This window comes from Cyprinodon tularosa, unplaced genomic scaffold (assembly GCF_016077235.1).
Source record: "Cyprinodon tularosa strain WSP-4 unplaced genomic scaffold, ASM1607723v1 ctg210, whole genome shotgun sequence".
Taxonomy (NCBI): Eukaryota; Metazoa; Chordata; class Actinopteri; order Cyprinodontiformes; family Cyprinodontidae; genus Cyprinodon; species Cyprinodon tularosa.
The window spans coordinates 496627-524430 of NW_024038779.1; the positions used below are offsets into that span (position 1 = coordinate 496627).

At 37.8% G+C, this 27804-nt stretch overlaps 1 protein-coding gene across 1 annotated transcript; it reads right to left on the reverse strand.

The window, feature by feature from the left end:
• Window positions 1–471: 471 nt before the first annotated feature.
• Window positions 472–27597, reverse strand: LOC119783729 (carbohydrate sulfotransferase 15-like). The gene is made up of 8 exons (XM_038285372.1): window positions 27415–27597; window positions 9305–9925; window positions 7479–7818; window positions 5177–5320; window positions 3416–3572; window positions 3123–3279; window positions 1778–1925; window positions 472–1689 (listed from the first exon to the last, which is right to left on the reverse strand). Exons 2-8 carry the CDS (start codon window positions 9776–9778, stop codon window positions 1505–1507), a joined length of 1605 nt encoding a protein of 534 aa, XP_038141300.1. The 5' UTR covers window positions 9779–9925; window positions 27415–27597; the 3' UTR covers window positions 472–1504.
• Window positions 27598–27804: the final 207 nt, after the last annotated feature.

Consider the following 27804-nt stretch of genomic DNA (forward strand, 5'->3'; position numbering starts at 1 on the left):
AACATTGATCAGGCATAGGAGAATGATGCATGCGGCTCAAAAAAAAAAAAAAAACTCAATGGCCAGTGCTTAAATTCAGTGAAAATGTATAGATGTAGTTAAATCCAAATGCAGGCAATGGGGAGACCAGGATTTTACGGTTCTATGTGCTAGTCCTAATGGGAAAAGCTGTTTCCCTTCAAGCAAAACAATATAGTGTTTGTCCACTTGGCAGAGCCAAAATAGAGCAAAACCGTAAGTTCATTGGAACTGCTTTAAAGCGATTCATGACAGTCAGTCAAAGCTTTGGAATCCACCCCCAAGTTTTACATTCCTATATATGACCTAGTTTTCACCAGGGTTTATTTTATTTAATTGTAAACCTTCTTTGCTAAATGACAAAAAAATTTATGTTCAATATAAAATACATCTTTCTAATAATACTTCCAGAAATTATTTATGATATAAACTTTTTGACACTTTGAAAAGAAATAAACAAGAATAAAATTTGCTTTATTTGTACAACATATATGTTTAAAACAATCCATGACAATACACTAAACTTATTTCAGTTTAAAATTAGATGAACAACATTTAGGCTTTGCTTTCAGGACTCCCAGTTCTTCAAGAACTACTTTAATTTATCATTTAGATGTATCTCTTTTTTAACGCACCCGAATCTAACAGCATAACTCCTACAACATGGTTCAATCTGAATACTTTAAATCAGTAAGAACACTTTAGTCACGGCAGAAGGTTGTCTGGGAATGCCATAAGTGCTATCCAAATAGTACTTGCAGTTAATTAGGAAGAAGTATGATTCCTAGCACAAAACCAATTGGCAAAGGGACGTATGATGTTCCCTGGCGCCGCTAGGAACTATACAGTTTGTCACAATCCTTTGCATGACAGGATGTATAGGCACAGCCCCTCCCTCACAGAGTTTAATAAAAATATATTTTGTGACATATACTGTGTGTTACACATCTGTCTTGGGTTTTGTAAAGAAGAGGCTCACCGGTTCACTATATTTGTGTATATTTTGTTTTTTGTAACAATCGTTTTCCCAGTTTCTCAAGTGACATTGTGTCCACTGCATAATGATGTCTGTAAGGCTGTCTGGATTCAGCACAGCTCCTTTCCTACTCTGGACAGAGTTCTTACTGTGACCTTGCAGAAGGTGAAGGGATAGGAGTTAGGAGCAGGAGCTACTAGCTAAACCTGAGGTATTCAGATGGGGCCCAGTCAGCTCTGCAGAGGCCTGTTAACGAGCCATTTGATTCAGCTGTGTAGAAGAGTTGCATTTAAAAGTTGCCTGATGGTAACTCTCGAGGACTGAGCTTGGGCTAGAGACTTCCATGGACTCTGAGGATGCACTTTGTAAAATAACAGGGTGCTTGGTTCTTTATTGAACTTACATAAAGTGGCCCGCCCTCCAGAACCATATGCATTAGTTCTGAAAATGTACATTAACTACATTTTTAACGGTATTTTTTATCACATTTCTGCTGCAAAGGTATTATTTTTAAGTCCAGATGAAAGCCTTTTCATTTAATATGCTGGCCAGTTTAATGTTAAAGGGTTGGTAAAACTGACTGAGGAGGTTTCTGGTGGCTGGAAGCATAGGACCAAGGCTCCTGTCTTTTGCCCGACGCGTGTTGGACATGGGACGTTTGGTCAGTGCTGCTTCCACTTGCTCTGATAGAGGACCTACAGGGAAAGTGGAAGACACTTTGTGAGTGATGTACAGCCAAGGAAATGCAAAATTTCCTAGAACTTGTGGATACATGGTACATACCCACACTGAGAAAATCAAAAACTTTTCTGATTGTCCTTCTAAGGTTAGCTGCATAGTCCTCAAGTCGAAGAACTAGAATCTGCTCTTTTTGGAAAACTGTCAGCCAGTCCAAAATAAAGACAAAGTACATTCCCAGAGTCACTCTCACCTGTGAGCAGAAACATCGTAAATACATAAAAGGTATTTTCTCAGAGACAAATTTAGATTTATTACAAATTCATTTTTTAACATTCTTTTACATTCAAAATCAAAATCCTTGAGAGACAGTAGGTTTAGTGAATTTAAAATGATAAAATTGAATACAGTAAGAAAGAAAAAAGAAAACAAAAAAAAACGTTTGGTGGAAACAAAATTTAAAATATCAAAGCCATTGGTGTCTTTGTTTTCATATAATTGATATTTCCTTTTTCCTTACAAGTATTGATAAATGAAATAATAGGGCCTCAGTCCAGATGCTGTGACACACTTACTCCCCCAGAGGTCACTAGAATATCAAAAAAAAAAGTAAGATCTGTAGCTTACTATCAAAATGAATACTTATATACTATAAATGCATGATTTTATGTTGAGTGTATATTTTTTAGAGGCTTGAAACCAATTATATGACCTCAAGAGAACTTATATTTGCTTTAAAATGGAAACAGTGTTCCAGAAAGTTGATTGTCACTCACTATTTGAGACCAATGGAGACCAAGCGTCATGTTAAAACATTAAGTCAAAAGTATTTCTCCTTTACAGGCAAAGATTACTTCCTTACAGGGTGAAGGCTCAGGAGGAAGCAGTTTATCCTCTGAGATTGCTCTGAAAGATTGCTGGTTTGAGTCGCTGTTCCGTCTGTCTCAGCTACTGTGTTGTTGGGTAAGACACTCTACCTTGGTACAATCTTATTGCAATCCTGCTTCTGTCAGTTTATCCCAGTGTAGCTATGGCTACGTCATTATCATACCACCTTAAAAGAGTGAATGACTGGATATTGGACATTTACAGTTCCCTAAAACATATTTCAAAATTATAGAGTAAATGTTGCAGTGTTTAAGTAACACTTAGAGAGTACATTTGGTTTCACACTAATTAAGAGTGGGACCATATGTACTCTTGAGTGTAACTTTAACACTGCAACATCTACTGTGTACAATTATACTCTAACAAGAGATAATTATAGTATGAAGGAATTTGAGCTGAAATATATTTTGTATTTGCAATTTTCTTGTGATTTGAGGTCAATTCAGGAGGCTGAGAGAAACATGCATTGAAATAAAAAATTATTTTAAAACAAGCTTCAACAAAAGCAAATATAGATTTGAAAGAGGGGAATTTTATTGAGTGATGCTAGCATATAGCTTACCGGCATGGTGTTAAAAAGGCTGGTGTTGTAGACACATGATCGTAGGGACCTCTCAGAGAGACAGGACTGAAACAACTGGACAGAATCAACAACCTTCTGATGAAAATCCTCTGCAGACTTGTTGGCCAAGGTAAAGTACAAATAATCAGAGTACAGCCTGAAAACAGAAAACGATAGATTTCAAAAAAAGTTAGACATTAAATTATCCTGGATTTAGAAGCAGTTAAAAAAGGAAAATGCTCATTCCTGTTTTACAACAACTATACTTAGCAGAAAAAAGTTCTAGTTTTTACCTCTCGACTGGATCCCTGAGCATAATGATGATCTTGGCACCAGGTTGAACGGAATGAATGAAGTCCTGAGCCAGAAAGTGAGGTTCTATCTGCTTCACGTTTCCATGGAGATAGCTCCAGGCTTGATTATCCCACATAGTGGATGCACTGGCATCTCCTGTATTTAACATCAAAGAGGGCTTAAAATAACAGCAGATTTTAAAGATATTTCAGCAAAACACCAATAACTTGTCAGTTTAACACAAATGGATAGGTAAAGCAAGGGTTTAAGAATTAAAACATTCCAGTTATAGGTATAGAACAAAATAGAAAGTGATTCAGGGAATCACACAACTGGCTTTAGCTGCATTAACAAAAAAAAAACCTTTTTAAATGTTTTTTTTTTTTTTTTTTTTAAAGATAGTCATAGAATGATAATTTTGTGACATCTGTTATGACACTGGAATATATCCTTATCTAGCTTTTATTTTTATACCTCACTTTATAGTTTAGTATATATGAACCCAGTTGAGGAATGTAATTATCCTCGCAGTTTCCTCTATTTGAAGTAAAAAAACAAAAAATAAAAAAAAAACATTAAAGGAAACAAAAAGATAGCAGGGGGCAAGAACATCTAAAGAAAATAAAGAAGAGATCCAAAACATCTCAGTACAATCTGATTTAGTTAAGTTTGATTTTTTTTTTGTAAAAAAGAATACAATAACAAAAGACTTCCTTTTATGGGCTAAAAACTATGCTCAGCTTGGAAAAATTATGGGGAAAAGTTTTAAATGTAGGAACCAAGGATTTTAGTCAGTTCAGAAAACCAAGGTAGTTATTACTCAGTAAAAAGACAGTACTTATCTTGATGTTTTAGGTATTTCAACCTGGAGAGATTCACACAGAGATGAGCTCCAATTAGAAAGGTTTTATTGACATCAATGAAATAAGTTATTTGGCGCTCAGGCCCCCATAAGAAAATGTTGATGCGACTCAACATTTGCTTCGATGAGTAACCAAGGAAAAGAATAAGAAAATGAGCACGAGGATGATTGGGACTGAGAATAGCCCGAGAATGAGGGAGGAGATGTGCCGGAGGTGGATTAGAGTTCGCTGGTGAGCAGAAGGTAAGCTGGGCCAGAAGATAAATGAAGGGGATCTGGAAAGACGATTGGCTTCAGAAAAGGTGCGGTTCCAACATTGATTTGGCTGGAGCTTGAACGTGGGACATCAGCAGGTGATTTAGGTGTGAATAAGAATTCCAGATTGAATTTTCGCATAAATTTCATTTAAACTGGTAAAAGTTCTAACATTCATGATTTTGTTGTGATTTGCAGGAAACCCAACTTTTTGGAGTTGGCTTTTGAGTTTGATGCTCAGTGTTCTTTTAATGTTTAATTTCAACAGTAGAAAAAGTTGCTTCATGGAATCTGAAATGACATGTGCAACCTGAAAAAGCGCCTGTTTTCCTGTTTGAATAACCACAGAAAACTTGCTAGAAAAATTTCAATACTTAACTCAATCATATGAATGTAATAAAAAAATAAATAAAGTGGCGAAAAAAATAAAAAAAAACAGATAGATTTTAATATCTTCAAATATTGTTTTTAAATAATAGACTGCCGCTGTCAGAGTGAGATTGTTTTTAAGTACCATAGCATCCCATAATGTAATTTTCCTAAAGATAATTTCCGAACACCATTCGTTCCATTAACACTTTCAGCTAATGTACTCCCACGTATATCCCATTGTGACAACACATGCAAACACAAACATGTTCACCTGTTATAATCTGAAGTGAAGGGTGCTCTCCAGATGAATTTCCACAGATGGCTTCTTGGATGTTCATGGCTGCCAGATCAAACAAATCCAGGTAATCTGCTATCGGAAAACGCTCCTGGAAGCCTTTTTTGAAACGGATATAACCTACAGGGGAAAATTTAAAATTGCCTTTATTATACACTCATCAAACCCTTTCTTGCCATTAAATGTTTTAAATAAACATCCCAAACTTTATTTTATTGTATATCTTAAAATATTGTCTTTTTGCAAATAAAGTAGTTTAACCCAATTTTTCACTTAAGTTAAATGTACAACATAAGTGTATATAAACACAGAATTATGAATTCACTGGTAGCGGTTTGGTTAGCGAAACTGATTTATTATTTAAGAGTAAAAGATGAGAACTAGTAAAGGACAAGTAAAGCCTGTATTAGCATCCGAGGATAAAAGTGTCTTTTGGAGTCTTCAAACATTTTCTACATCTTCAAACTTTACAGTCAATAATTTTAACATTTAGGATTTATGTGACAGAATAACATAAACAGCATCATGAAGAACAGGAAAGTTAAAGATGAAGTTGTGCTCTCAAAAAAATCCTAACTTCTAAAGATTATATGGAGAGTTGTTTAAGCTACTATCTGGAAATGGAAAATGTAACACATGCCATTCCACTTAAACTGACATGCAGGCCAGGGGGAGTATTCATCAAAGAAGCAGCCAAGAGGCCCATGGTAACTTTAAAGGAGTTGCAGACATTCATAGGTCAAGTCAGAATCTGTCAACAAAAGTACTGCAAGTTCTCCGTTGAACAAGTTCTGGCCTCTACAGCAGGATGGTAAAGCCAAAACTACTGTTAAAAAATGCCGTAAGAAGTCCGGATTTAAGTCTGCCACAAGGAAACACAGCAGCCAGGTGGAACAAGGACTTATGAGACTAAAATTGAGACTATTCGCCTATGTCCAAAAGTCCGGGTAGCAGAAAACTGACTCTGCATATTTCCCTGAAAACACCAACAGCGACATTACAACTCCTATTAGCCCTGTCCCCACACAGTGCTTGCTCATTGGTCCGTTAGTTACCAACATCACTTTAAACAGGTGATCCCTGTGGACAGCGCAGTTGTGAAGCTGTAGGGCGGTGATGTGGTGGCAAATTCAAGGTCCCAAAAAAAAATACTAATGCTAACAATAATTAATCAAATAAAACATAGGAAATACGAAGGCCAGCTACAGTATAGTAGTAGCCGTTCAAAATTTCCCCACTTTCCTTGATGGGCTCTTGGCTGGTCCACTACAATTCCTCTTTAAACATCAATCTTTGTACCAAAATATTCTGTCATGATTTGTGGACATTAAAGTCTAAAGAGAAGTGTCATCTTCTGGTCAGATCCTGTAGTTAAGTGATAGGGTGGTGTTGCCATTTTTGATCACCGTTACCAACTTAGTGAATTTGTCACTATAATCTTTGGCTTTACAGACCCCTACAGAGAATATTTTCTAAAAGCAACTAAAGAGAACTCTAGCAACATTTTTCCTGAGTTGTTGGGGGATTTGGTGACCAAGTGGAAGCACCAACTGCTCTGAGTTGAATGTCTTTAACAATTAATGAATGAGCAAGACCATTTTTCCACCAAAACACTAACGGGCAGTCAGACACAGCAGCCCTGCTTCCCCACTGAAAATGAGTAATGCATGTGCAAAGCTTCCATGGATCCCCTCCCGAATTAAAAAGCAGACTGTAAATATGTAAGTAAAATATATCCTACCCTGCAATTCATTCAAAAACAGTTGTAACACCACATAAATTGTTATAATAGTACAAAAATAAAGTCATAATAAAATAAGTGTAAAGTTGGAAGAGACAAAAAGTTAAATGAGACACAAGCTTTGACATTGTTATCAACCAAGCTCATCCAAACGGTAGCCTGGGCCAAGTATTTAAATTAGGGCTAAGATATTTTCTTTTTTTTAAATTTAAAGGAGCACTTTTTTGACATTAACCTAATGTGTTCTATTGTAACTTTATTGTCATGTTACGATTTTATCTCATAATGTAAAGATTCCATATAAAACTCCATCCTAGGTTTGGACCCACTCAACATCAAAGATTACAAACAACAAATGAGTACTACACGTTTTTCTTTTGAAATTCTTTCCATGTTATGCTTTTACATATTAATGTCTGGCTACACTCAGAGTTTAGCTTCACTTCACTTTCAAACAACTCTCTTGTTGGATAGTTTGTTGGATGCATCTTTCATTGAAACCATCACACTTTCAGATCTAGATCCTTTTAGCCTTACCAAAGCGTCTCCTGGTCCACCAATGTGGCTCCTTAATGGTGTTATATTTCACCTCTGGTAGCATCAAGAGTCTGTGAAACAGGTCTGTTGTGCCACACTTTGGCTGACCTATAATGTAAAAGTAGGGCAAACAGCGCAGTCGAAAAAGTTTCCCGTCTATGTTGCATAAGTTCTGATGGAATCGGTCTCTCATGTGGTTACACACATTCTTGAAACTTTTTGAGCGTAGACTGAAGTGGTTGTTCTTGTATGGGTCCATGCCAGTTTCGCCAGAGTATTCCTCATACCAGCATGGGCTCTTGATGTTGGGCAGGAAACTTCGAGGAATCACTGAAAAGAACTAAAGAAAATAAAAACATTACAAATGCATTGCAGAATGTAAACCCAACTAAAGGCTTTTTTTTAAGACTATTATATCCTAATGGGAGGTATTATTTTTGGTAGCACTGTCACACCTAACATTTTCTTAAATGCCCTATCTTAATACCTGTTGGCTTAGGTTTTGATAACCATGACTAAAAGTATGAAAACATCAGTCATTTATAATTAGCGGTTATATTACAGGATTCTGTAGCTTTAGCCATGATGAATCATTGCCTACTTGGCACTCTTTGTATGACTGTTTTAGTCTTTGATTCATGTCTGACATATAACACTGACTGGTGTTTAACTTAATGACTCACACATGTTGCAACCTCTGCCGTTGGTTTCTCTAGAAACACTGCAATAGTGTGGGTTGTACATGGAAACCTGTAATGAGGCTATAATGAGCAGAACTGCATTAGCATATCATACCAGAGGTTATTACAGGTAGGCCTAAAGCAATACTTAGAGAGAGTATGTCGCTTGCAAAAACAGGCCATTAAAAGCTTCACCAAAGAAGCATTTACTATTGGGATTATTCCAATGCGAAGTTGTTTTCTAAGTTGTTTATTTCTGTTGTAGTCTACTCAGTGCTGGGTAAATTGCCCTGCAAAACAATTAAAACCCTCTAAACCTTTCAAATATTTTCGTGAAAAGGGAGACCATTTAGCAGAGGAGTCAGTAGGCTCATTCTCATGCAAAAGGAGAGGCATAGGTGAGACAGCTTAGGTAAGAAGCTCTTTAACCATAAATCTTCCCTTTATAAAGGAGGTGAAAAGAAATCCATAAACAGAATTATTTTTTGTTTACCATAAGATAGCAAAACTGTCTGAATAAATTCTCAGTTTAGAAGGGTCTATAATTATTATTTTTACTCTGAAGAAAAAACTATGCCTGATGTAAAACTAACACAGCATCTCCAGCATCAAGCATTAGAGCGGTCTTTGTCCATAACAGGTTGAGAAGCTGGTCAGTTTCAGTTGGACAATCATCCTAAAAAAGACATAGAACTCAATATTTATCCCTTGTTCAAATTGTATTGTAAACCCATTTCATAGTCTGTGGCATGACTTCAGCCTTACAGACTCAGACTCTCCATCCAATGTGACCAAGCCTCATCTATTTTGACAAGAGGAAAGGGCAAATATTTTACTCTCTAGAGTCACAAAACTGGTAGCGAAAACACCTTAGAAGTATCTGATCTTGACACTTTAAATCCAATCAATGCCACGTTTTCTTTGAATTTTTGAAAACAAAGCATCCATTTTCTTTACCCTCACAACTATGTACTACTATATGCACTATGGTTGGTTGATATAACACCGAAAACTATGTAAAGGTCCTTGGATGCTTTTTGGCAAAAAGATTCAAGAATACATTTACAAGGCTCTGTACAGCTGCTCCTATAACAGTTTCAAAGTTATTTAGTTAGCTGAGGTGTATAAAAAGTTACTTAGACTTACATGTGGATCTGTGTTGATGATATCTTTTTCATTGGGTACCTTCCTGGATGTGCTCTGCTCAATGGAGTTAATCATCTCTACCAGCATTTTTACGTTTATTAAATTCTTGTCATGAGAAACCTGAGCTGTTGTTGTGCTGGTCGTGATAAACTGGGGTCTGACAGGATGGGGGAAGGTAAATAGCAAATCTCCTTTTCTGTCCAACATCAGTGTGTATGAAGCCGTGATGAGGAAAAACAGTGACAGACACACAAGGAAACTAACGACCTTGACTTTCGAGATGCACGTCAGGTTGATTAAACACAACAGTGGGAAGCCCTTGATGTCAAGATTTTCTGGTGTGTTTGCGTGCCTGAAGTCCAGAAATGTCCTAATAGATCTTTTCCCAAAGTTGTCAGTTAGTGGCAAGTTGTGGAGGCTGTGACTGTGGTCCTTGTGTGTGTTGTTCCCATGTTTGTTGTCTTTTAGAGACATACTGACAATAAAGCAGAGCAGGCATGTGGAAATAGAGGGCAGGCAATCGTTTTATCAGAAAGGTAATGCTTCCCTGCAAGGTCTTGTGTTAACATCCACATCCTCCTTCGTCTTCATTTTTTTAGGTCAGATGCCAGCGGAAGCCTCCTGTAAAACAGAAACACTTGTTCAACACATGACTTTAAAAATAAAAACAACTTTGGCTGCCTAAAGGTATTACAATGACCTTCTCCACAAACAGGGAGAAAAATGTTTTTCTAACTGTTATAAAGTTTTAATTTTAGCCCCATGCATTAGCATTGGAATTTAAACCATACATTTCTATAACAGAAGCCATCCTTAAACAGTTTAACTTTACCTTCAGAATGTGTGTGGCCTGCTATATAAAGATCAGCTGCCTAATAGAGATGGTTGTACAGTACCTGCCAAGCATTAATCAGTGGTAAGACTTCGAACGACATAATTATAGTTAAATCTAATACCAAACTACATACACTGTGTTATCAAAACCTATGGCGTGTCTTCATTTGGGGACATACAATTATAATTTTAAGGTCAAGGTTTTATAAAAAGAATGTCTAAATTTGGTATTTATACATTATAATATACATTTTTTGAGCACGCACTTCTCACCATTTAGATTATAATATATCCCGTAATTAAGTTATGTGTAATAATGTGGAATGGCACAGGGAAGAAGTATTGAACACACTAACTGAAATGTATTTAACACTTTGTAGAAAAGACATTGTTGGCAATGCCAGCATCAAGACGTCTCCTGTACGGAGAAATGAGTCGCATACATTGCTCAGGTGTGATTTTGGCACATTCTTCCATACAAACAGTCTTCAAATCTTGAAGGTTTCATGGGTCTCCTCTATGAACTCAGTTAGGTGATTGGCTGGGCCATTCTAGCAGCTTTATTTTCTTTCTCTGAAACCAATTGACAGTTTCCTTGGCTGTGTGTTTGGGGTCATTGACTTGCTGAAATGCCCCCCCATGTTTCATCTTCATCATCCTGGTAGATGGCAGCAGATTTTTATCAAGAATGTCTCTGTAGATTTTTCCATTCATCCTTCCTTCAATTGTTTGAAGTTTGCAGTACCATATGCTAAAAAACATCCCCACACTATGATGTTCCCAACTCCAAACTTCACTGTTGGTATGGTGTTTTTGGGGTGATGTGCAGTGCTATTTGACCTCTAAACATGATGTGTATTATGGGATCCAAGAGTTCAATTTTCTCCACTCCTTCTTCTCCCAGTATTTCACAGGCCTGTCTAAATGTTGTGCATCAAATTTTAAACAGGCTTCAACATGCTTTTTCTTCAGCAATGGAGTGTTGCATGGTGAGTGTGCATAAAGGCCATGGTGATTGAGTGCATTACATATTGTTTTCTTTAAAACAATTGTACCCTCTAATTCCAGGTCTTTCTGAAAATCCCCACAAGTGGTCTTTGGCTCTTGGACAACTCTTCTGTTATTTCTTTTCACTCTTCTATCAGAAACCTTGCAAGAAGTACCTGGTCATGCTTCTGGATTAGGGCCCAAAAGGTGCTCACTGGAACATGCATTAACAGGGGGAAGAGGGCTGGCTCTGACAAAATGGAAAGCTCAAGATCTACAATAAACTGAATAAATGTCCTATAGGTATACACTAAAATTTGCTTTTGCATGACTTAATTTTGCTTCTGTAATGGAAAAATAAGCTCTGGTGTGAATGTGCAGAGCTTCCTATTATAGCAGGATCTTCAGAGGTAATGGAGCCAGCACTCTGCGCAGACACACACAAACACACGCACACACGCATTCTGCTATATGTAGTGAGGACCATGTGTTGACTCCGATTGACTTCCATTGATTTTCAGTAATTTTCAACCCTTTCTATGACCTAAACCTAAAACTAACCCTTAACCTAACCATTACCCATGCATACCTCACCTTAACCCTAACCTACCGTATTTTCACGACCATAAGGCGCACCGTACTAAAAGGCGCGTCTCAGTTATGTGTGTCATTACTGTATTTAACACACACATAAGGCGTACCGGATTATAAGGCGCGGGTTTTATATACTGGTACACATCCTCTACTACGTTTAAATACCTCTACTGCGTATTTAAAAATAGAGCGGGAGCAAAACTGAGTATGTTTGTGCTTTACTCATGTATTTATTACAAAGTATTAATCAAACCAATCGAAGTCATCATCCTCTGTTTCTGAATTAAACAGCTGCGCTGAATCAGACATGCCAATTTCCCCTTCTTCAATGTCAGAGTCACTTTCCGTGCCGGGCGGCTCCTCAGAAATAATGCCGGCTTTTGCAAAAGCTCGAACAACAGTGCCAGCAGACACGTTAGTCCAAGCATCTACAATCCATCCGCAAACGGTGGCGTAACTTGCCCGGCGCTGCCTTCCACTTGTCGTGAAACTGTGGTCTCCATCGGTCATCAGTCGCTACCACGCTGCTCGCAGCCTTACTTTGAACGGCCAGTTCACACCAATGTCGAGCAGTTGAAGTTCCTTTGTAAGACCTCCCGGAATAACAGCAAGCACAGCATTCATTTGTTTCACCTTGTTTTTTCACATCGGCTGTGAGATGGGCACGCACGGAGTGACAGATTAACAGCGATGGTGATGCGTGGAAAAAACCACCTGGTCTCCTTACATACACCTCCCTCAGCCACTCTTTCATCATCTCCTCATCCATCCAGCCCATTTTTATTTGCCTTAACCCTTTAAAGCCCGATTCAAGAATAAAACAAAACAGAAAATTACTTTTTTTTGGTTTGAAGTCCTTATTTGGCCTTTTAACAAAATATGTAAAAAGAAAAAACAGAAATACATTTTTGATATTAAGAATTTATTACTATGCGATAAGTCAAGATTATTTTTTGTGTAGTCTTCTGCCCTCTGTTATCAGGTATATCTGATTGTGTACAATAGGATTTTGAGCAAAGTTTTTACCATTAAATTATGCAAAAGGTGTCAGACGCAAAATATTTCAGAAACCGTATGTATCAAATATGATACATTTAGCATTACAGGGTTAATAACGACTCCAGCTGGAAAAGTCTCTTTAGGCAAAGTCTTTCTCTTAAAAATCACCATAGGCGGCAGTTTCTGTCCATTTGCATGGCAGCCAATCCACGCCCACACTTCCCCCTTTAACGTTCTCATGGCGGTCTCAACAACGTCCGCAGTAACAACACACATAGGGCGCACCGCACTATGGGGCGCGCCACACATTTTGAGGGAAAAAAAAGACGTTTATATGCGCCTTATAGTCGCGAAAATACGGTAATTGACACATTACTGTAGCCTTAAATCGAACCATTAGCAAAATAGGTTGTGAGGACAAAATGTCCTCACTTTGCAACAACTGGTCCTCAATTTGATGGTGAAATTGGAAAAACAGTCCTCACTCTGAGTGCTAGACAGGTACACACACACACACCTGCACACATACAGTACATAAAAACATTTGAAATATGTTTAAATCATGTCTTTATGTTTATAACAGTGTAAGCACATCTTGATCTGTTGCAGTACACTGTGTTATGGAAGCTTGCCACTAAAGGAAAAAAAGGCTGGTCAAACAAAGATAGATGAGAAAACAAAGGTAGTAATAAAACCTTTTTACCATGTGGACAAAATATCAGAAGTCCGAGTAATATGAAAGAAAGACAGCAACAACACTTCCTGTTTCTTTGACAGGAAATCTCAAACTGCCCTGAGAGCAAAAACAGCTCAGGAAATTGCCTTAATCCATTTCTCTGTGCTGGACTACAGCTTCCTTCTCTTTTCACTCTCTACAAAGAAAAAAATATTAGGGTAGCCTATTGAACTGACTGGCTAGTAACGCACAAAAGTGCAGTCTAAACAAAAAGGGTACATGCTTGGCAAAAAGTTATAATAAACTATAACTGCAGTAGCAGTACACATTGACATCTGGAGCACAGATATGATGTCAATGTAGAATTTGCACCTGTGTGAGTTCGTTTATATACAAGCATGCAAATGTTTTTGTTATAGCCATATGTCATTTGGCTCAGCATACCTTGTAAACGAAAAATTACATGAGCGTAAAGTGTTGAGAAGGTCTAAATACATAGGGATGATCTTGTGTCATTCTGGGTGGGCATGTTCTTTTAAACATTATCTTTGGTCATATTTCACACACAGTTTTCAATCTGCAGTAGTTTCTAACATAAGTTGCTGTACAGAGTTTATCTTTAAAAAGCCAGCTGCTTTAGTTCTGCGAAATTTATTAGTGACCCTCCTAAGGCATTACGGCGGTATCAGAGAAGTTGTTTAAACATTGTAGTAGTAGCACACATGCATTTTGAGTGGCTAGGGTGATCGTGAGGCAGAATGTTTCAAAACTTCCTTAAACAAACATGGCATTGCCCTTTGGGAGACAGAAAGGTTGGTGCAGTCTATTGTACAATTATTTACGAACCTAATGGATAGTGCCTTTGTCAAGATGATGGTGAATTAAAAATTGTTTGAGGATAACAAAAAGATAAAAACCCCAAAAGGGGACATTGGTAAAGGACAATCAATTGCAAAACAAGGTGATAAATACAGAGAAAGCAAAGGAGCAAAGCTTAAGGCCAATTTCCCCAATGTGTGACAGAAGCCAGGAATTTTAGATTTTTGCAGATGTTTACAGAAGGTGCAAAAATAGTTCAACTCTGATGACTACATTACTAAAGTGAATATAAGGAAGAAACAGCTGGTAGCAGCTGCATCAGATTAGATTAAAATTCCAGGGGATTCCATTCCCATCCGCAGGACCTGCCCTGAAGGAAACCCTCTCTGGTGGTCAGTACATTGGCAGGCTGATCCACATGAGTTCTCATTGGATTCTCCTGCACCTCATGACCACATATACTCACACCACCTATGTCTCAGTGCTGTAACCCTATCCAACCATACTCCTCAAGCTACCCCACCCGAACATGTTCTACTCATTCCCCTTCATGCCACCCTGGACTATCCAAACAGAACCATATAGTCAGGGAAATGGCTAAAGGGGCATATACGTAGTTTTGATCTTTTCACTTTGTATTTTCTGGTCCAGTCCCTGCTACCAGCCCCGCCTATTAATCATAGAGAAATTTTCCTCTTCTTCCCCTTCTAAATTTTCTCTTTGGTTCTATGTAAGATAAAGTGAATGTATTGAATAGTCTGTGGTGCCTCTTTGTAAAGTAAGAGCTCTGGTTTAGGGCGGATGAGCTGCTATAGTTACAACATACATATTTAAAATGCTTTAGTACAAAGTTTGTGATTCCTCAGATGACTGTAAGAGTTTATGTCTGCACCTATACGTCTGTACTGTATATATTTATATATATACTTGCTGTTGTTTCGCACAGTGAAACACATCAGCCTTATAGTGAATTCTTCATTCTCATAATGTCTTAATGTCTAAATGATAAAATTTGGTTGCTCTGCTGTCACTATATTCTGTTTTGTTTGTGTAACTAAGATAATTTTGAAGAAAAAAAATCAAAATTATAGCTCTAAGCCTTATCTGGCTATTCTACAATCTAAAACAACAAAATTAAATGAGTGATAAGATTTGCCAAGGCACTGCCTTCATAAGACATATTTGTTCACAATTTAAACAATAAGCAGATGAGAAGTCATTGCTGCTTAATAGAAAAACATATCTTTATTTAGCTCTCCATCTGAACCAACATGCTTTCCTCTTTCATTAGGGCTGAGTACTGGAACACATGCCATAATTATGTACAGATCTAAAACATAAAAAAAACAAATATAGTTGAAAGAAAAGAGGGTTTGCCCTTTTCTGAAGTTTTTTTCTGTTTTTTGTAATTTTTATCAAGTTTTCAGCATCATTTTAAAATAGATGCTCACACCTATGTGGATGGATTATTTAGATATATATATCTATATTTAAACACAAAAGGGGTGGGTATATTAATTAAAAATGTGTCCTCAGACACATGAGTCCTCAGATAAACTTCAAGTGTAGTAAGGTATTATGATCGAGAATTCTTTAAAAAAATTCTTAACTTGATCTCTGAAAGTCCTATGCTAGTTTAATAACTGAAGGTGATCTTAATATAGTTTTACATCTAAACTTTTTGAAATCCCTACCAGGAAAACATTATTGAAAAACGTAGTATCAAAAGTTATGTTGTAAATATAAATATTTGTGATGCATGCTGATTTTGTAATTAATGGAAAAGGAATTTTTTTTTAACTCTACTGCACATACAGTAAACTTGCACTTATTCAAGAACTGATGGAAGAATAAGGAAGGATGGAAGAATGCTTTGAAACATATACCATGTTATACATCATAATATTATTTCACACCTTTTTCCAGGTAACCTACTCTCTTTCTATTAGCAACCTTGAGATGAAATACATTAGAAAGACCTGGACGTTTGACCCAGCATAACTGAAGAATCCAAAATCTAAACAACAACAAAGGTAATAGTCTTTGGACCAAAGGAGGAGTGATCCAGGGTTAGCTCACAGCTTTAGCTACTACAGCTAGAAACTGATGAGTGTGGCCGAAATCTTGATGTCATGATGGACTCAGACCTGAACCTTAAGAGCCACATAAAGAAAGTTACTAAGTCAGCCTTTTATCATCTGAAGAACATTTCCAGGATTAAAGGACTGATATCCAAGCAGGATCTAGAAAAAACAATTGATGCATTTATTTTAGTAGAATTGATTACTGCAACAGTGGCTTCATAAGTTTGCCTCAAAAGTCCATCAGACAGCTGCAGCTGATCCAAAACCCAGCTTCCCATGTTCTCACTATAATTAAGATAGTAACGCACATCAGCTTGGTTCTGAAGTTTTTGCCCTGGCTCCTTGTAGCTCAGAGTATAGACTTTAAAATCATTCGGTTAGTCTATGAATGGAACAGCACCTCAGTAGATAACATATTTGTTTTCAGTGCATCAACCTTCCAGATCACTCATGTCTTCTAGTTCAAGCCTTCTCTGTTCACCCAGAACTAGAACTTAACATGGAGAAGCAGCATTTAGTTCCTATGTTCCACTTGTCTGGAAAATACTCCCAGACGACTGTCAAAGTGCTAAAAGCCTGAGATCATTCAAGTCAAAGTTAAAACCTATTTGTTTAGAACTGCATTTGACTGTTGAAGGTAAACTGCTAACTGAGGTCTTATTACTTTAGAGTTGTAGTCCAATTGTTTTATTTGTTTTACACATGTTTTTTTTTATATTTATTTGCTTCTATTCTGCTTGTATTTGTCTTCTATTTTATTATCTAACTCATGTAAAGCCCTTTGAATTATCCATGTAGTGAATTGTACTAAACAAATAAACTTGCCATGTCTTGCCTTGCCTATGTAAATAAATAGACTTAACTGTTCCTTGATATATAAACAATACTACTAAAATCTTACCAGATTTATTTCGGGAAGCATTTAAAGCATGTCAGAGGTTGCTTAACATCTTTTTAAGCTTTTCAAAACAAATAAAGAAAGCAGAACAGAAAAATCTAGAAAAGCAGATTCTGCATATTTTGGAACCTGGAAATGCACAGAAACCCTGATTAGAAAAATACAAGAAAATATATGCATTAAAATATAAACTGAAGCAGATACTATGCAGCAATATTTCAAGGGCTTTCATAATCATGAGAAAAAAGCATTTTGAATTCAGGGACCAACCACAAAAATAATTTGCACATTAATTTAAAGACATAATAATAGTTTTGGAGAGTTTTATGAATGTCTTTGTATATCCTGTTACACAGCTGGATGAATGTAAATGCAATTATTTTTGTCTAATTGTGGTATGCATTTCTTACCACAATTACATATCAAGATTATAAAATTATTATTGCCAAGATTGCAACAGAAGAAATTCATAAAGCTATTGGCTTATTAAAAATTAATAGTCCCATAAACATGGGGAAGGAAATATGTTCTATTAACAATTCAAGACCAAACTTGTCTGTACCTCATAAAATAAAATGTATACTTGTGTAGATGATGAGGCATCCCTATCAAAAACATTTTTTAAACACAGCACTTATCACTGTATGACAGGAGAAGAACACCCACATGCGGATGCTGTCCTGGACTTCAGTTCAGGTTTAAACACCATCATCCCACAGCATCTGATGGGAACACTGGAACAGCTGGGATTCAACACACCCCTCTGCAATTGGCTGCTAGACTTCCTCACCAACAGACCTCAGTCAGTCCGGGTCAGACAGAACACCTCTGATGTCATCACTCTGAGCACAGGCTCCCCTCAGGGCTGCGTCCTGAGCCCCCTGCTGTTCACCCTGATGACACATGACTGTGTTCCCAGGTACCCCAGATTCACCATGAAACACATCGTGAAGTTTGCATACGGGCCTCATCAGAGATAACAACGACCAGGACTACAGAGAGGAGGTGGAGCAGGTGATGGACTTGTACAGAGGCAACAATCTGATCCTGAATGTGGATAAAACAAAGGAGGTCATCGTTGACTTCAGGAAAAATTGGCCTAGCCACGCTCCACTGCTCATCAACACCTCAGCTGTAGAGGTGGTCAGCAGCACCAAATTCCTGGGGGTGCACATCACAGACAACCTCAGCTGGACTGGAAACACCACCTCACTCGTCAAAAGGGCACAAGAGTGCATATACATCCTGCAGAGGATGAACAGAGCCCACCTACACCCACCTATTCTCACCAACTTCTACAGAAGCACCATAGAGAGCGTTCTGACCAGCTGTCTGACTGTATGGTGTGGGGGCTGCAGCACCACAGATTGGAAAAAGGTCAGGAGAGTAGTGAGAACTACAGAGCTGCGTACTTTGAAGCAAAATGCTAGGAAACTGGAGAGAAAATATCGCTCCACAGGCCTGCGAGAGTCCTTCCTAGTCTGGAAAAATGGTTTACTGCTGTATAAGAGGACCCTTTGTAAAGCAAGAGCAGCATACTTCTCCTCATTAATAGAGGAGAATAAGAATAATCCTAGATTTCTTTTTAATACAGTTGCCAAACTCACCCAGAGCCATAGCTCTGTTGAACCGTCCATTCCACCTGCTCTTAGCAGCAATGATTTTATGGGATTCTTTATAAATAAGATTGATCTTATTAAAAATAAGATCATAAGCACTCCTCTGTCCGCGATTGTACCTGAGGTAGTCATGGAATCTGAACCGGGTTTAGACTGCTTTGATCCAGTTGAACTCTCTGAATTAGCAAAATTATTGTCTTCATCTAAGCCTTCAACTTGTATGTTAGATCCAGTTCCAACCAGGTTATTTAAGGAGGTATTCCCTTTGATCTCCTCCTCCATTTTAGATGTGATTAATCTATCTCTGTTACAGGGATATGTACCTAAAGCTTTTAAGGTTGCTGTAATTAAACCTCTGCTTAAGAAACCGTCTCTTGACCCAGATGACTTGGTCAATTATAGACCTATATCCAATCTTCCTTTCTTATCCAAAATTCTTGAGAAAGTAGTTGCCAAACAAGTTTGCGATCACTTCCACCATAATGAACTTTTTGAAGAGTTTCAGTCTGGCTTTAGAGCTCATCATAGCACTGAAACAGCTCTGGTGAAAGTCACTAATGATATTCTCATGGCCTCAGATAATGGACTTGTATCTGTGCTCGTCCTGTTGGATCTTAGTGCTGCATTTGATACAGTTGACCATAATATTCTTTTAGAAAGACTTGAATATTTTGTTGGAATTAAAGGAACAGCACTAGACTGGTTTAAATCTTATCTATCTGATCGAATTCAGTTTGTTCATGTTAATGATAGATCTTCAACACGCTCAAAGGTTACCTGTGGAGTACCACAGGGATCAGTGCTAGGACCAATTCTCTTTACTTTATACATGCTCCCAATTGGTAGAATTATTAGACAGCATGGGATTAATTTCCACTGTTATGCTGATGATACCCAGCTATATCTGTCTATAAATCCAGATGAAGCTAACCCATTACATAGATTACAGGCATGTCTTGAAGACATAAAAACCTGGATGACTCTTAACTTTCTGCTTCTGAATGCAGACAACACAGAAGTTATAGTCTTTGGACCAGAGTCTCTGAAAAAGAAACTGATTAGCCAGTCACTTCATTTGGATGGGATTAAACTGATTTCAGATAATAAAGTAAAAAATCTTGGTGTTATTTTTGATCAGGACCTGTCATTTAAATCCCATATCAAAGAGGTTTCTAGAATTTCCTTCTTTCATCTGAGGAACATTGCAAAAATTAGAAATATCCTGTCCAGGGGTGATGCTGAGAAACTAGTCCATGCATTTGTTACTTCAAGGCTGGACTATTGTAATTTTTTACTATCAGGAAGTCCACAAACTGTAGTTAAAAGCCTTCAGCTGATCCAAAATGCTGCAGCCAGAGTTCTAATGAAAATTAAAAAGAGAGATCATATCTCGCCTATCCTGGCTTCTCTTCATTGGCTTCCTGTTAAATCAAGAATAGAATTTAAAATCCTCCTTCTCACATATAAAGCCTTAAATGGCCAAGCTCCATCTTATATCAGAGATCTGATTGTTCCTTATGTTCCTAACAGAGCACTTCGCTCTCAATCTGCAGGTTTACTAGTGGTTCCTAGAATTTCTAAAAGTAGAATGGGAGGCAGATCTTTTAGTTATCAGGCTCCTCTCCTGTGGAACCAACTACCAGTTTTAGTCCGTGAGGCAGACACCCTGTCTACTTTTAAGGCTAGGCTTAAAACTTTCCTTTTTGATAAAGCTTATAGTTAGGGTGGCTCAGGTTATCCTGAGCTATCTCTATAGTTATGCTGCTATAGGCTTAGACTTTTGGAGGACATAGGGACCCCCATTTCATCATTCTGCTTCATTCTCTCTCTGTTCTCCTATTCTGCAGAATCTGTTAGTTCAATCTCTAACCTTCTGCTCTCTCTGCTTTTCCTCAGAGTAGCCTTGCCTCGTCTGTTCCTGTTTGGCTGTGACGTCATCCTGGAAAGAAACATCAGCTGTGCTGCTTCTATCAACACCCTTGTTTATAGATGTTGGAGAGCGGCCTGTTTTCCAGTGTGGTCCTGTTTCTCTGACCGTGACTGAGTGGATGTGCTCTCTTCGTCCTCTGGCGTGGGAGCTGCCTTGGAGCTTGTCTGCCTGGCTGTGTGTTTCCTGGACGGGGCCGCCTTTTACAGCTGCTTTTTGTATCTCTGCTTCTGTCTCCTTGAACCCCAGTCGGCCTCGGCAGATGGCCGCTCACACTGAGCCTGGTTCTGCTGGAGGTTTCTTCCTGTTAAAAGGGAGTTTTTCCTCTCCACTGTCGCTACAAGCATGCTTAGTGTGGGGGATTGTATTTGAGTCAATGAGTCAATGCAATCAACTGGTTTTCCTTAGATAGAAAACTTTGTATCAATTTGACTGTATGATCTGGTTGAACTGTAAAGTGCCTTGAGATGACATGTGTTGTGAATTTGGCGCTATATAAATAAACTGAATTGAAATTGAATTGAACTACAGAGAAGATCATTCAGATCAATGCAGGTCCAGCAGATTCCGAAACAGCTTCTTCCCCACCGCCGTCAGACAGCTAAATGTTGAAAAACCTCTAAATAATGTCACAGAAGCTGCATCAAACCAACCATATCAATGTGTTTTTTGCAACATGTTTTTTTTTCTCCCACAATGTTAACATTTGATCACTGCTGCACTTTAACAAATGGAAATTTCATGAGAACTGTACAAATTGTTCACTTTGTGTCTAAGGAATGTGCCTGAACTAATTTTGTCTCATGCGCGCCTCTTTTCAAATCGAAACAGAGGTCTTTGAAGCTGCCATAATAACAACAAAGGTATCCCCTTGAGCTTTATATGAAGGAAAGCTCATAATAAGCGATTATCCCTTATTTATTATTTTATCCCATTGAAAAAAAACGTTTGCACTATTTTCTTGAATAGAGGTTAGTTCTTCCCTTTTGTCTTGAGCTGTATCTCAGCTGAAGTAGAGTGGCACAATGTTGTAAATGTAACCGTCACCCCAAGGCATGTAGAGGCAAGCCACATATCTGTTTACTCTTGAGAGCTTAAAGATGTTTAACTTTTTAGGTTCATTGAAAGCAACAGAACAGCTTTGGTTCCTACTAAATACCTTTTCTTTTCCAGCAATCTAATAGGTGGGTATTTGGAGCAAAGAATGCTTCACTTAAAGCACTGCTTGAAAAAACATACAATATTTCTCTGCACAGATGACTCATCTCTGCATCTATGCTATAAAAGCAGCACCTCTAAAATAATTCTGTGTGAGTTAATCATACATGCAATTACAGTCCATAAGTGTTTATCTTTTTAACCTTTAAAGTTTGTATGATACATAAACCTGTAATGTGTTTAGAGGAACAGTTCATCCAAATGTGCCTCAGTACCTCTGTGACATGGTCAAGGTAAACCTCTTAGATCCCAAGTAGCTAAGGGTCAGTTTGTCCTTTTACCACTAATCCTCATTTTTGGTGGGTGGGGTGCAATTATGTCTGAACCTAGTCCTATTCCAAGCCAATTAAGAGAACTTTATACCCACCATCCAAACTATTGAATATCAATTTATTATCCTCTGAAGTTTTTTGATAAATAATTTTCTAAGGTTATATATCATACTTTATGTCCATTGTTTAGGTTTTGACTCCTATTTAGCCGAATAAATTCTTATAAAATCTGAGAGATGTATCCCAGAAAATTAATCCCAAATCATTCCAAGGAACTTCCTGTCTGCAATATTATTTAGAAGAAAAACAAATTGTTTTTCTTTGTAGTGCAATTCAGCCTCTTTTACAAAACCCTTAAAAGTTGGATTTAGATGTATTTTTGGCATTGCCATCTTTTTTCTAAACAGACCAAGATGAAATGAAGGAGTAAAAGTCAACCCTCACCTGTTACACCTATGAGCCACCAAGAAAAACAATAACAGACCTTTATTAGCTGACTTTTAATTAGGATTTGATGATTTGTAGTTTTGGTGTCTAGCTGGTCTGCAGTTTTAGGCAATGACACACCAGAATGTGTAATAATTTGCATCGCTAATAAACACTAATCTATGTCTATTTTATGAAATTAAAACAGATTACTGGTATGGAGACAGTGCCACTTGAGAAAAAGGGCAAAGGTGATAAGAAATCAAGCCCACAATAGCTTTTTAAACTTTTTTAATAGAGATGTGCACATGTTAGACATTAAAGCTTTATGTTGACTCTAATCTGTGAAGATGGCTGGACTTTAGGAAGCTTGCGTGTGGGCAGTTATTTGCTGACCTCAGTGGGGATTTATAAACCGGTACATGGATTTCAGAGGGGGGATCAATATGTGGTATATTGTCTTTTTTATTAAAGATGTTTGTGGGTAGTTCATAGAAATAATATAAAATGTTCATATGACAGATTGCGTACAATTTCCCAAAGTCAGGAACTATCTGATACATACTCAGTACAAAATGCTTTAGGGTAGACAATAGGAATGTTGCGATACGATACCTGTCATGATACTCGGGTGTCAATATGATATTATGACAATATTGCTATATCATTACTATATAATGTGATATTTTTCCCAGCTATCAAATTAAATTTATAGATAAAAAAGTAAGTGCTGTATATGTTCATCAGAAGATATTGATCATCCAATTATTTATGTATCCATGTTGTTTGGCGTTTAATAATAATAAATGAACTTTATTGATCTCACACCAAAGAAATTTACCTCTGCATTTAACCCATCCCTTGGGTAGAAGTGGGCTGCCATTGTGCAGCGCCCAGGGAGCAGCATGGGGATAAGGGTGTTGCTCAGGGACCATTCAATTAAATTTATTTACATCGCCTGGTACAGCGCCTATTAATAACATGTCTTCTTAAGGCACTTTGCAATTCAGCCATACAGTCAAATTGATACAAACTTTTCTATCGAAGGAAAGCCAGTTGATTGCATCAACTCATTGACTCAAAGGCAATGCCTCACACTTAGCATGCTTGTATTGACAATGGAGAGAGAAACTACCTTTTTAACAGGAAGAAACCTCCAGCAGAACCAGACTCAGTGTGAGCGGCCATCTGCCAAGGCAGACTGGGGTTCAAGGAGACAGAAACAAAGATAGAAAAAGAGTGCTATTTATAACATGTGATTATAAATAGCTGCTGAGGCTATTTTTCATCTTTGATTTAAAAAAAAAAAACAAATACTGTATTAGAATAAAACATTGAGATGTTGCCATAATACTTCCTCCACAATTCCACCATCTAATGAATATTTATTTCAAGAATCTCTTACTTCCATTTGTGGTGCACCCCTGTGCCCAATCTAAACAAACTAATTTGGTACAGCTTATTCCATCTCCCTATCATAGCTCCACCATTACATAAGCCTTCCTATGCTCTGCCAAGAAAACCATTGCTTTGACAGCTGTTCAGCTTAGGCGTTTCTTCCACAAATTCTGTCTGAGAGCCCTCTGACCAACTGATTAAACAGGCTGAGAGGGAAGGTGCAGCTGAGGTTAAGCTTAGGTGTGTGAAGACTTATGAACTGTGGAGAGATGCTGTAGCCTTTCCCTCTCGATCAGTCTCCATTACATTCAGCTTCAACTATTTAAAGTTGTTAAGAGAAACAACCTTAGGGATTCAAAAGCTGCAATAAAAGTTGAGTAGAGCCGTACTCTCTAAAGGTCACTTGCCTACCTTTCAGGATCCCGGTTCATCATTTAACAGAGGAGCAACAGGGAGTGTGTTTTCAAATTGTGATACTCTAAACTAAACAAACTAGCCAGTTTGTTCTCTGGCTTGCACAATGCAGAGAAATGCAGCGATACATACATTTGCAGGACACTAGCCCTTGAGAACTGGAGATGAGGACTTGACACTGGAAAATTGAACATTGTCAGAGACACTTGAGACCCTTTTTTTTAATTTTAAAATGGTTGACATCAGGCAAACATTATCACATTATTTAAACGAGAACCACAGCCACCAAACTACTAGTATTCATCAGATAGAATTTACTTTGTGAAGATTTACTAGTGTTTTTACAATTGGACTTACAGTATCTGCAGATAAGCTTTTAATATTTTACTGTATATCCCAGGTACATGTGTGTGTTCAGGGGTTTTGTTCAGTTTTAACTTATTTACTTTTTATTCAAATAAGACTTTAAAATGTCTGATTCCATCAACTTTTTTTGCCTGTTGGTAACAAGTGTTTGCAGTGTTTAGTTCACAGTCCCAGATGGTCTACTGATTCAATTCCAAGCATTGAAACATGTTCCCACACGCAGATTTTTGGGCAGTAAGCCATGCCGATTAATCCTTACTGGAAATTCATAGTATATGTGTCTCTTTGTTGTATAACAGGTTCTGATGGAAGAGCACCCAACATAAAAAACCGCTACGTCCATGTGGGACTTAGAGTTAGTTGCTGTTGATCCCTGCAAAAGTGAGCGGCAAAATGGATCTATAGCAGAAATAGTGGTAATGGCCTAGTGATTGGAGAAGTTGAACCCAACATACTGCTAATCTGGGTCCCTTAGCCTCAGAATGCTCCCTAGGTGCTGCACAGCAGTACCTATCTACTCCTAAAAGGATAGTTTAAATTCAAAGGACAGTTTCTACTGGAATATACAAAATTTTCAATGACAATTAAAGAGATTTATAATGATATTGTATCATCCATCCATCCATCCATTTTCTTTCACGCTTATCCCAAGCGGGGTTGCGAGGGGTGCTGGTGCCTATGTCCAGCTGTCTACGGGCGAGAGGCGGGGTACACCCAGGAAGGGCCGGCAGTCCTATTGTATCATTATAACTTTTAAAAAAGTATCCTGTAACAATTGTAGAGATTGCAGAGATCTGAAATTCATTTTTAGACATCGAGACTGTTTATTTTAGGTAGGAGTAATGTCATTTCGGATATCTGAAAGTAATGGCCCAATACACATAAATAAGGAAAAGTGACGTCATTTGTACTAGTAAGAAAGCTATTAAAGATATCTGAAATACATATCCGATCAAGCAAATATATGTCAAAATGGCCACTTAAAATAACTTGTTCTTACTAGTACAAATTTGATTTCTAGAGTACTTAAAATAGAATTTTACAGGCAACCTGTCTCCTTTTAAGGCTAGGCTTGAAACTTTCCTTTTTCTATAAAGCTTATAGTTAGAGTGGCTCAGGTTATACTGAGCTATCTCTATAGTTATGCTGCTATAGGTTTAAGTCTCTTTCAACTGAAAATAGCATGTTAACATATGTTTTTTAAACACGGGTCAACCTGCTAACAATCAGCATTTGCCGCCTTTTGCCATTGGCAAAAAAAGCTTGGTCTAACCCCTCGCTGGCTAGCTGGGGATCCTCTGCCCCTCCGCTGCTGCGTGTCTGGTAATATCAACAATAATCCAGCATGATGGTATCAACAGAGTGAAAGAATTCAGGAAAGTAAACAATAGAGAGCAATATTAAGGAAGCCAGGGTGTAATAAGTTTGCTTAATTGTTTGCGCTGTTATTCATCCAAATCCCTCTTATCAGCAATGCGCCATGTGTATCGAATGTAAACAGAGTTGTTTCGGCTTGTGAGATCAGCCAGACTGCCAAGTGCATGCGTTGGTTCTCCAAGGGTACTCCAGCTTCCTCCCATAGTCCCAAAACATGACTGTTGGTTTTATTGTCATTTCTAAATTGTCCTTAGGTGTGAGTGTGTGTGTGTGTGCATGGTTGTGTCTCTCTTTGTTGTCCTGTTACAGACTAGCGACCTGTCCGCCTCTTGAACATAGACTACAAGAAATAGACACCGCCCTCACCTTGACCTTGATGGAATAAGTGGAAGAAGGTAGATAGATGGATGGATGAAACTTAGTCAATCTCGGGCAAATGTCCGCTTACACTGAGCCTGGTTCTACTGGAGGTTTCTTTTAGTTAAAGGGGAGTTTTCCTCTCCTCTGTCGCTACAAGCATCCTTGGTTTGAGGGATTGCTTTTGAGTCATGAGTAGATGCAATCAGCTGGTTTTCCTTAGATAGAAAACTTTGAACCGATCGGACTGTATGATCTGGTTGATTTGTCTCTGTTTTTGCCATGAGATGACATGTGTTATGAATTGGTGGTACATAAGTTAATTGAATTGATTTGAATATTCTAGAAAAGCTTAACAGTTTTGAAAATGGTTATTGCTCAACCCTAGACACAGTGATGTATAGGACTCCAGCGAGTCTACCCCTAAGAGAACTGTCACAGAGATATTCACCAGCTGTTTGGAGCACCACACATTTCAACCAGCATGGAGCTTTGAACCTACAGTGTACTGCAGAATATATATATATATATATATATATATATATATATATATATATATATATATATATATATATATATATATATATATATATATATATATATATATATATATATATATATATATATATATATATGCCCCGTTTAGCTGAGTTTGCAACATGTGAGGGCATGAAAAAAAGCTACTACAGTCAATTTTAAATTCAGAAGTATAATTAAAATAAACAATGATTATCAGTCTTAAAGACCATTGTACTTACACCTCAGTCCCAAAAAGTCAATGAAAAACTTAGGTGATAAAAATACACATATTTTAATGTTGTTATAAAAATAAAGGAAATACTCACATTTGATTTGAGTCGAATTCATCCAGCTGCTTCCTTTAATATCCCTGATCAAACCGATTCGACACGAAGGTTTAGAGTGAGTCTTTGGATACTCGGTGCGATCCGTGTTTGTGTTGGAAAACAGCAACAAAAAGCAGCTCCGTCAGTCAGAAGCAAATCCATCAGAATGCGCGCTCTGCTGCGCGCTGCGCGCTGCGCGGAGTGGAGGCGGAGAGACCGGAGGGAGGCGCGCGTGGAGCAGCGTAGGAAGAGCAAACGGAACATCCAGTAATAATGTGTGTTTTCAAGGAATGGGTTTGATGTTTTACTGTAAATGCAGTCAACTTAAATGCAATTCCGCTGAATAGCCTTACCCTAGTTCTCGCAATTGTTTTGCACATTTTTATCAAT